The 10967-nt window shown below is 37.5% G+C and overlaps 2 protein-coding genes across 3 annotated transcripts; one reads left to right on the top strand and one right to left on the bottom strand.

Annotated features, from left to right (window-relative positions):
- Window positions 1-101: 101 nt before the first annotated feature.
- LOC113685773 (putative aminopeptidase PLBD2) lies at window positions 102-8436 on the bottom strand. 2 transcript variants are annotated; one of them, XM_027203323.2, is made up of 11 exons: window positions 7937-8436; window positions 6808-7051; window positions 5641-5729; window positions 4678-4895; window positions 4092-4183; window positions 3818-3978; window positions 3503-3515; window positions 2101-2252; window positions 1848-2000; window positions 1205-1364; window positions 102-658 (listed from the first exon to the last, which is right to left on the bottom strand). In XM_027203323.2, the coding sequence occupies exons 1-11, from the start codon at window positions 8122-8124 to the stop codon at window positions 476-478; spliced, it is 1653 nt and encodes a 550-aa protein (XP_027059124.2). In that variant the 5' UTR covers window positions 8125-8436; the 3' UTR covers window positions 102-475. The 2 variants fall into 2 exon arrangements, with proteins under 2 accessions (XP_027059124.2, XP_027059125.2); XM_027203324.2 differs by lacking the exon at window positions 7937-8436 and adding an exon at window positions 7271-7290.
- Window positions 8437-8687: 251 nt separating this feature from the next.
- Window positions 8688-10855, top strand: LOC113685777 (uncharacterized). The gene has a single exon (XM_027203326.2). It carries the CDS (start codon window positions 8860-8862, stop codon window positions 10033-10035), a length of 1176 nt encoding a protein of 391 aa, XP_027059127.2. The 5' UTR covers window positions 8688-8859; the 3' UTR covers window positions 10036-10855.
- Window positions 10856-10967: the final 112 nt, after the last annotated feature.

Consider the following 10967-nt stretch of genomic DNA (forward strand, 5'->3'; position numbering starts at 1 on the left):
TAAACAGGTAAATTTTCAGCTCCAAAACTCTAAATACCGACAACCTGTCTCCACACATTTCACATTTCACATTGTCTCCACAAGACAAGGTTATTCCATCATGTCTTAAAAATTTTTTTAATCGGTTAAAAAAAGAAAATGACTCAGCCGAAGTGTTCTTGGTTAAGCCAGAACCTGAAGAAATACTGCCTATCAAATAAAAAAAAACTAAGGAGAATCAGTTTAATCACAACATCAAATCTAAACGAAATACTTCATTACTAAAAAACGTGTTACAAAATATGATAGTTCCCACGGTAAATACTTACAATCTGTTGTGCAGAACAAAATCATCGTCTAACTGACTTTTGGAAGGATACTCAATCAATGGATTGTTTCTCTTTCCTTACCTACAAACTACTCAACGACTTTTTTTCCTATCGAAGTATTAGTTACTGGATAAAGACACACGAATAATTCCAAGTCAAATATGGTGTTAAAAATCGTCCGACAAATCTTCATCCCACTTGACAGTGACTGGTTCAAAGTCCCAGGCGTCAGGATGTCCCATGGGCCTTTTCCAACCTGAAGTGCTCCACTTAAAGACAGGCTGCTGGTCATGCGTTGGACCGCTGACAGCCACACACTGCAATGTCTTCACCATCTCTGAATTTGTCAGCTGGAGCGAGCAAAAAGATATGACACCCGACTACTTTAGTACCGAACTATTTCATGACATAAGCCTTCAGGCACTCGCCAACACGTGCAATACAAGGTCCAGGAATAATTTTTCTTTATAAAAGGAAATACTAATCAAGTCGGTAGTGTCTCTGCATACTTGCTTGAACGTACAGTTTCACTGACGCGAACTTAGCCAATAAACCGTCTCTTTTAGTCATTGTCATTTGGATGTCATCAGTTATATTGCGATACTCCAGTTCAGCATCATTGCGCTTCATGATTGGTTCGTGAATTCGCCCTACTAACTAAACCAATCAGGGAAAAAACTTATCGTCACGTGGCCACATTTCCCCTTTTCCTGAGCTCCGTCACAGTGCAATAGCATTTACGCTCTCTGCCACAGATTTTTGTTTTGATTAATGTTTTCAGGTTAAATTCACAAAATATTTCCAAAAGTTGTAACACCCGTGCAATTAGTTGTAGCTTTTACCCGGTTTTTTTTTCGTTTGCTTTTCTGAAATCTTCACGGCCACAAACTACTCACCTTGGCGTCAATTCCTCCATGTTGCCTGTGACCCAGTGCTGCAATTGGATACTTTCCTTCGGCTGGGTTCAAGTCCGATCGTGCAGAGATGGCATTCTCTCCGCTGTAGGGTGGGGTGCAGTTACAACGAGCTAATGGATCGTGCTTATAGTCATTGTACCTTGAAAAGGGAAAAAATTGAAAGAGGAAAACCAACCTTGTTAATTTTAGCATACGAACACCATTTTGAATTATTTTGATAACTCCATGTACTCCAGCAGAAATTTCCACCTCTGTCCCACCCCCAGACATATGAACAGAAGACAATAGCAAAACTTTGGGGACAGAAACAAATCTAGTAGGGGAGGTAGGGGATAACGCGTTTGATCCACGTTTAATGCATATACTAATTGTCTAACAAAATCAGAATGGAGTGGGTAAGTGAGTGAAATTACTTCCATAACAAAACCTCAGAATGTGACTACGTCATACCATGAGGTAAAAAACGAACAAAGGCAAAGTGTCCAGATGCAACAGCTGACAAAAGTAGGCGAACGTAAAACGACGGGTCTGACAGTCTAACTCTAGACACCTGGGCCATACCCAACGATCTGGGCATATTTCATTTGAATTTACAAAACGATTTGAAGAGAAGCACACGAACCTCATAAGTTTCATCATGCTGTCCATATCAACAACCTTGTTGTGATCACGTTTGAACATCTGTGCTCTTGGAGCGCCATCATAACTAAACCATGAGCCAAACTTCTCATAGCTCTCTCTCGTTCCGCTCATGTTGAATATGTATGGAAAATAACTAGAAAAAAAGAAAGAGAGCTTGGAGATTTCCAAAATGTAAGAATGGAGTCTGATATACATCAAAGTAAAATTATCTGCTCGGAATCGGTTTAACTCACGGTAAATTGTAGCTAGCCCAGTATGTCTTTTCCTGCAAGAAGACAGACATGTCTGCAACTTCAACTATCCCAGGTAACTGCTCCAGTATCAACAATGTTCCTGGAATGATCGGCTCACCAGGAGTGAATAATTTATAATCAAGAACCATCCACTGATGAAGAAAAAAAAATCAGTCGAACCTGTATTTAGCGGCACCGTATAAAGCGGTCACCCTGTATTAAGCAGTCAGTTGTCAAAGTCCTGAATTTGTTTCCCCTTAGTCAGTGGTGTTTTCGCCTCTACTAAGCGGTCACCTTTATTACGCGCACGAGGTCACCCTCTACAAAGTGCCAACAGCCTGTTTTAACTGTCCTCCACCTGTATTATACGGTTACTGAAAGAGGAACCACTCAGATGAAACGAAGAATAATCTTTCAGGTAATTTTTAATCCATGTTTGTCTCCCAAAATCAAAGTACGTAGCGAGATTCTGTACATTAATTGGTCAATTATGGCAAAAAGTGGCGTTGTTCATTGTCTTTATAAAACTCCTAAATTGTGGAACCTGTATTAAGCGGTCAACACGTATTTAGCGGTCATCCCGTCATTTCCTGTGGGTAATCACTTGATACAGGTTTAACTGTGCAGTAAGATGCAGTTAACCCTTTAATTCCCATGAGTGAACAAGACAGAATTTCTCCTAACAATATCAATACAATATCAACCAGATAAGTGATGAGAAAAAAAAATTAAATTTGGGGATAATCGATTGATCCAGTACTAAATTATCTGAACTAACATTATAAGAATTGTATGGCAGACAGTAAGGAGAATTACAAATTTTATCAGGGAGTTAAAGGGTTGACTCAAACAGGGAAAGAGCACACTCATCTAATACCACTACTCAGGTAAACTAACACTTTGACATTCACTATCCCACAAATTTGAGAATCAATGCATCTATAAACTCACTGTTAGGAGGAAGCACACTGTCATCCTTCATTTGCTGTCACTTAACCCTTTAACTCCCAGGATCTGATTGTTAATTCTCCCCTCCACCTGCCTCACATTTTCATGTAAATTGGTTGTAAGAATTTGGTGTTGGATCCAGACAACACCTTCCACCTGATACATTTGAGTATTCTCATTACCTGTTTGCTGGATAATGAATGGATATTGTAGGGAGAAGTTCAAGCTGAATCACTTTTGGGAGTTAAAGGGTTGACATACTATGGTGCCCTTTACAGTAAGTGATGAGGTGCTTCAGCTACTGCATTGGACAACCTGGTGCTAGGTCATCTCATCCGAGATGAACAGATGTTGATGTCAACAGCATGATAGACGCATACATTGGTCGGTAAATAAAATTAAGAGTTGTTTCATAAAAAATGCATGATCTTAGACTAAGGTGTTTTTCACTTACCTCATTGTTGTAACTGTCCCATCAGTTTCCATTAAACGAAAGCAAAACAAGAAGAAACATTTATCAATTGAATAGTTTGCATAACAACAGACTAGCAAGAAAATAAATTTAAAATTGAAAACTGAATTGGATTATGGCCAACAATAACGAAAACATAAATATCTGCAGGGTGGATGTGTTCATGGCATATTGCAAATCATTAAATCTTATTTTTCTTAGATTACTAAATACAAATTATAAATACACTAAAAAAAACAAACTGTAATAAATTCAGTTAACCCAGAAGTTTCAAACATACTGAAGGAAGTAACTCACGTTCCACTGTTGTGTGTTCCAAAGAGATAAGTCCATTCAGCAGCTGTTCTTGCCAAACGATTGGCTACCAATGTGCGCATCCACTCTAGAACAATTCCCTCTGCATAAACATATTTCCACAGATCTGGATTGCTATTACCAATTGTGGTCTCTTGAGAGACCTATGTGAATAAAAAAAAATTCTAGACAGTTACTTTCCTAAAGCCAAAAATTAAAAAACTTTTCCGGTGCAAGTTACTGTTTGAAAGTAACAAAGATGTTTCTGTGAGCTTACCATTCCACTGCTTAACATGTAAAAATCATCTCCACTTGTCATCAAGCCAGGGTAAGAAGAGAAACTTGCTTTTCTGCCTGGAATAATTTCTCCTGTAAAATAAGTCAAACCAAGAATGTAAGAAAGCCCTTTTCAATCTATAAACCTTTCTGTCCTTTTTCCTTTAGCCTTTCACTTAACTGCACCTTAAAATTTCACTAGCCTCCATATGTCTCAAAGGACTTAACCCTTTAAAGTGCCTATCATCTGATTGTTAATTCTCCCCTCTAGCTGCTACACATTTCCTAGTAAATTAGACACAAAAAAGTTGATGTTAGGTTGAGATAACAACCTATAGCTGATAAGTTTGTCTTGTCATTACCTGTTTACTGGATAATTTATGGATATTATAGGGAGAAGTTACATGCTTATTGCCTCTGGGAGTTAAAGGGTTAAAACACACAGGTGAGATACAAGTGGTTCCATCTACAGATGCTTAAGCTGAAGCAGTTTCAGAGATAGATTAAACAAAGAAATTCAAGAAAACATAGTCACATGGTCAAGGCCACATTAAACAAGACAGAGGCTTCATGAAATTAATGCTCACCTTTATTTCCACTGACAGTAAATGGAAAATCATAGAACTTAAACACTCTTAACATCTCTGCATATGATGTCCATGTGACTTGAGAGATGTACAAATCTTTGTTGCCAGGCAACAACTTTATAAGTGCTGAACAGGATCCTGAGCCAAAGACATGATGGACTTTCTTCTTTTTTAGTGCCTGCTCTAGAGATTCCAGATCACCATCAGCTTGGATAAGGCTTCCAAAAAAAATTTTTAGATGTGATCATGAGCTAACATTTTTAAAACATGAAGGAGCACTATAAATTTGTTGGCTCTGCCCTTGATTTCAGCTCAGAGTGATAATATTATGCAATGTCCCAACAAACATTCAAATTTCAAATTTTATGCCACAAATGAAGACAGTTTTGATTGGAGGAAATAGATGTTGGCCTGAACAAATTCTTCCATTGTGATTAAAACATAGAAACTTCTTAGAGCTGTTGAGAAATCCACCAGCTGTTCACGTGCCTTGGATTGGCGGCAGCTCAAGCTGTTTTGAATAGAGAGGTCTATATGCCACAATGGTTGATTGACTAAAGATTGACTAAGATGCCTCTTCTTTTATAGCACCCTTTCTCTTTGTTTAAATTTAATGCATTTTCTGTAAGCAGTTATTTCAGTTGACAAATAGAGAGCTGGGAGAACACTGCAGAGATATTAACATAAGCTGCCTGTTTAGAGCTGCCACCTCTCCAAAGGACATTTTTTAGTGAGGACTATTGCAGAGAAGGGTTAAGAATGAGGGTTTGGAATAATGCAGTGGTTCCCCTTTGGATTACTTTAGATTATCTTTTGTGATTAACTGCTCTTTGAATGGATGTACATTTGTAATGAGTCACATAAAAAAATCATGCTCTCACCATCCTCTTTTTCTCAAATTACATTTGTCCAAATTCATTTGTAAAATTCTTAGGAGTCATGTGCTTAATCAAAACCACTTACAGGAATCCTAGATCATCAATTGAAGGAACACTTTTGTTCTGCAGATAGCCTTCCTTAATTCCCTCAAACTGCTTAAGTATTAGGTTTATCTGCAACAAATAATCATACACAACTAAACCACTTGCAGTTAAGAAATACCTGATGTACAGTGTTTTTTTGGTGTATCATATGAGTTGAACCTATGGATACATCCTACATCCATCAAGCATGCCCCAACGAAGCTGTTTCTTGAATTGAAAATTTGAATGTTGAATTCACATTTTAATATTGTTAAATAGCGTGGAACCAAAGGATAGTTCAAAATGAGACAGATTAGACCAGAAGCAAAAGAACTCCAAAATAAACAGGCAGGTGGAGAATAAAATTTGATTCCCACAACAATATTATTTACATAACCAATTCATTGATCAATTTTTTGGGGTTTTCTTGACCTTCTCAAAGTTGGTAAAAGTAAGATGACAGGTTTGTAAATAAATTGAAGATTCATTTGTTCAATTTAACCCTTTAACTTCCATGAGTAACCAAGACAGAATTTCTCCTTACATTATTAATACTATGTCAAGCAGACTAGTGATAAGACTACACAAAAATATCAGTTAGGGGGTTACAAGTTTATCCAAATTCTCCAAACTAACATCAAAAGAATTGTATTAAAGACTGTAAGGAGAATTACTAATAAGATCCAGGAGGTGAAAGGGTTAAACAGTAGGACATAGGTATAGGAGATTATATTTGGGAGGAAGCAGGGGACGGTTTGTACTTTAATTCAACTGTTCCTTGCCACCCAGGAGTATCAATGGTTACTACTCAGTTGTCAGGACAGTGAATACTAAGGTGGGTGGAGAGGAGTTATTTGTGATGGTCTAGCATTCCATTTGGGTGAATAAGTACTATTTCTTATGGCCTTGTTTAATAAGTGTTATGTACTACCATTTAACTCTTGTTGTAAAGCTAAACCCTTTTGAGCCTTAAACAATCCAAATATAACCATTGCAGGTTCCACCTCAGGTAGCACCTTAATAGTTGGTTACTTGTAAATATAAAACCTTAAGCTATAGTTTTGGTCTAAAGGATCACAAGACAAATGATGAAGCTGTATGATCAAATAATACAAAACTGTGATCCAGAAATCATTCCAATAAAAAGTGTACAGCTGAGATTTTTTACCTGGTACCAATATTTATCTGTAGGGTTGCTGGCAATTTGCTCGGATATCCACTTCAGGTTATCAACCAAAAACTTCCCCAGCGTCTCACAAAATTCTGGTTCAGCATCACAATAGCCAGCTAAAGTGTTCTGATAACTTTTGTGCATTAGTTCTGCAGTTAAAGATCCCTCTGTCATTCCTGCTGCCTTTGCTTGCACTGCATCTGATAATGATGCATTTGAGTGGATCTCGAGGAAAGTCCATCTATAAAAGGAAATAAGAAACAAAATTGAAATGATCCTGGATGAGTGAATAAATAACAAACTTCCCCCTAATTGAATTCAGAAACCTTCCTGGATGAAATAATGCATTCATAAAAATATAAAAGAGGCCTTTCAAACTAAAGTTAGCTTTGTCACATTTTTGCAGATCTTTCAATATACCAGAGAAGCCTAACCATTTTGGACTAATTTTTCTACTGACCTGCTCAAACTTTACATGAGCCTTACTGAAAAAGGGTTAGAGCACTTAATTCCAAGATCTCACCCACCAACTACCTACAGAATCCCAAGGGTGTTTTGATGATGAGGCAGACTACCACAGTAACCAACATCTTATGTCTTTTGTGACCAAGATCCAATTTAAACCAGGTTTGAAAATGTCACGTAAGCATTGTGAAAAATATGATTATGTACTTTGGAATTTTTTAAATTTTCCCACCAAACAGGCCGCTTACTTCTGACACAATAACGGGTAAAATTTCCGCACAGCCCCATACTATTGTAAAACAAATCTGTTTTCCCAATGGCAATCTATTGTTTTTGTCATTGTTTTCTCAATCCAAGAACTGATTGCATAATGTAGTATGGGTCTGTGCGGAAATTTTACCGCTTTTGCAAGTGCAGCGGATCACTGAGTTGTTTTCAAAACGTCTGTGTCAATATAACCCAGCGCAAACAATTGAGTTGCCCTTGCCTGGTCATGGGATGTACAAGCGGCTTCAAAACTGACAAGAACTAAGGCAAACAATCTCTCCCCCCCTCCCTCCATCGGCTTTTCACATATATGTTTTTATCATCTTAACTGCGATATAGGAAAACTCCATTTGCGTAATGTGGACTAGGGATATTTTAGATGTTCAGCACTTACCCGGTGGAATTTATCTTATCATCGAATTTACCCCAGGCTGCCATAGGCTGAGAGGAATCATATCCAGGTTTTAAAAGCAGAGTTTCGCCATCACTACCAAGTACCACCGAAGCAAGGCTTTCCTCTCCTTTCGCTTTGATAATGTAGCCAAAAATCAGGAAGAAGCACTTCAAGACTGTGAGAGCCATGGTTTTTTCCTTGTCACGAGATGTAGAACCCAGATTGCTCGTAGCAAACGCTCGCCTTTAAATACGAGCGGTTCACAAGAGGGGTCGGGAGAATTCACCTTTTGGACTTTAGATTTCAAGTGTAGTTGTCATGTGCTGCGAGCTCGACTAATTGTCCGAAATTCCGAGGTTTGTTTACATCAAAAGTCACGTGACACTACAAGTGAACTCTAAAGCCGAAAAGGTGAATTCTCGAAAGTTTGCACAACTTTCCGGAGTGTTTAGAGGAGGCTATGTAAACACGGAAAACGTCCTCTTTTGCCTACTTACAACATATTTTTCTCCAATAATATTATTAATGAAGTAATTTGTTCTTTATTTATTTCTTGTTGAAATAGATTTTCTTAATGCACGCTCTGGATGATGGTTTTTCCTACTAGCCAATCAAATCGCGCGTTTGACTACAACCTATCAAATTAGCAGTGTCAATCCTCATACCTACGTCACACAACTCGTCACGACCGCTCAAGCACCTTCCAGCGTTGCGATGAAAGTCTCTGAACCCAATCCCCCTCTATGTTTTATATATCACGTGACCACAAAAAAAGAAAAAAAGAAGATGGCGCCCAAAGTTGACTGTATTTCCTTGAAGGCATATGTAGTTCTTAGGAGTCTTATTCGCCATGCCCCTTCGGTCTTGAGGATAATGTCTTAGACGTTTATTTGGTGAACTAGCAAAAGATATTGCGTATCACTATGAGGTTAAACGAACGTTGTGTTGCTGAGTTTTCTACTTCCTCAGCTCCAATCGACAAAGAAGGCTTTCTTAATAAGAAGGGCGAAGTAAATCGAGGATATCAGCGACGTTGGTTTATTTTAAAGGGAAATCTTTTGTATTATTTTGAGAAGAGATCTGACAAAGAGCCCATCGGAGTGATTGTGTTGGATAATTGTCACGTTGAGTTAGCAGAAAGTGGAGAACCATACGCATTTCAGATAACTTTTGGCGGAGATGGGTCCAGGACTTATATTCTTGGTGCTGATACACCGAAAGAAATGGAATCTTGGATGAGAGCGATCACTCATTCGAATTATGAGTACTTGAGAATGATGGTAGAGTCCTTTGAAAGCACGTTAGCAAAATTAACTTCGGATGACCTAGTTAGTTCGAGCTCAAGTGACGGTTCAAATATTTCCAGAGCCTCAGGCCTTACTGTGGTAAATACTGAAGGAAAAAGGTCGAACGCTGATCCAACTTTTGAGATTCCTAGTTCGATTGGGAAAGAAAAGCTTGGTGTTGAGTACAGAGATGGGCTGGATGATATTAAACTTAAAAAGAAGCTGGATGTTCCTGTTTCTTCTTCAGAAATTGGCCGTAGTGACATCTCTGGTGATGCTATTGTCAATAGATCCGGATCAATAGTTGGTAATCTGATCAATCTTGATGACGATGATGATGATCAGATTCCAATTCAGAATGAGTTTGCACTTGACGAGGGCTTTTATTCATTCCATAAACACTCCACTCAGCTGATGCCATTAAGCTATTCAGACCTGGAGCGCCTAGAGGATATGCACAATGATGATTTGTTATGTAGATTGTCAGGAAATATGCCCTCCAGAAGTAGAGATGACTCTGATTTGATTAGAAGGGTTAAACGTGAAGAATTGTCCCGACAACAGAGACCCAAATCTGAACGTAGGAGAAATAATATTGGCACCATGTATCACAATATTGAAACTAAAGAAAGTTTGGAAAGGGAAAAATCTAGATCCCTGCCTAGATCTGGAAATCAAGTAGATGATACAGGTTATCATCCAGAGCATGGAAGTGTCTTCAAATTTCTGCATGAACATTACAGTGCATCAATCTGGGTGAAATGTAAGGAATTATGGGGACAAGATAATGTCAGACCACCAGTGCAGCAATGAAGATGAAAAGTCAATGTCTTAGTAATAAGCATTATGGTTGGATAACAATCAAATTAAGAAGAGATTATAATAAAAAATCATAATCCAGAAAGATAAAGTTGAATCAATATGAAATTTCTAGAGATACACATTTGAATCCTGGTGATTGCATTTTTTTTGTCAATAAGACATTCTTGTCCTTGAACAAACTTTTCCATTACTGTGAGGAAAATTTTCACAGAGATGAATATTGATATTTTTTTAAAGAAAAAGGTGGCATTATACCTAGAGTAAGATAGAATTTATGAAAGCTCAGTGCTACCGAATAATCCATAAAAATATGTTCTTACCAATTTTTGTAACTACACTTAATTGAGATATTCATTGTAAAGGAAATTACTACTTTAATGACAATGAGTAAATATCTTTTAAAAAGCAATTTCGTTTCAGTGGGGTTCTTTGAGTCTTGGATCTTATACTTCCTTTGAGATAATATTCTCTACCTATTTAACTTTGACTAAGCTTGATGAAATAATAATTTTAGAAGGTTATGCTCAAATTTAATTTTTTTGAGTATCAGCATTAGTACATTTCCATACATTGTGAACTTGTTATCTTGTTAACCCTCTAGCTCCCTGTTTCAGCAATCTGTGCTATTTGTGAAGGGCTGAAAGTATAATACATATTAAGGGTGCAGAGCACCATATATTTTAGTAGGGGGGGAGCAATCAGTCATGAAGCCTAGTGATTGTAAGAAAGTAGAATGTGTAAGTGAAGAAGATTAATTTTCTACTTTTAGCTGTGTTCTTTGAATAAAAAATTACAGGTACCAGAGGCAAAATTAAATTTTAATGTGATTCATATGACTTTGATTAATGCTAGGGATAGTTTTATTGTGCCTTGAACATGGACAAATATGTGCATGTTTGACTGAACTATGCCATGTTTTAGGT

The sequence above is a fragment of the Pocillopora damicornis genome, chromosome 12 (assembly GCF_964200805.1).
Source record: "Pocillopora damicornis chromosome 12, jaPocDami1.2, whole genome shotgun sequence".
Taxonomy (NCBI): domain Eukaryota; kingdom Metazoa; phylum Cnidaria; class Anthozoa; order Scleractinia; family Pocilloporidae; genus Pocillopora; species Pocillopora damicornis.

Coding starts and splice junctions, on each gene's coding strand:
- LOC113685773 (XM_027203323.2), bottom strand. CDS start 8,124: ATGGCTCTCACAGTCTTGAAGTGCTTCTTCCTGATTTTTGGCTACATT. Junction 3,979..4,091: donor ACATGTTAAGCAGTGGAATG/GTAAGCTCACAG, acceptor TTATTCACATAG/GTCTCTCAAGAGACCACAAT. Junction 2,001..2,100: donor TGGGCTAGCTACAATTTACC/GTGAGTTAAACC, acceptor CTTTTTTTCTAG/TTATTTTCCATACATATTCA.
- LOC113685777 (XM_027203326.2), top strand. CDS start 8,860: ATGAGGTTAAACGAACGTTGTGTTGCTGAGTTTTCTACTTCCTCAGCT.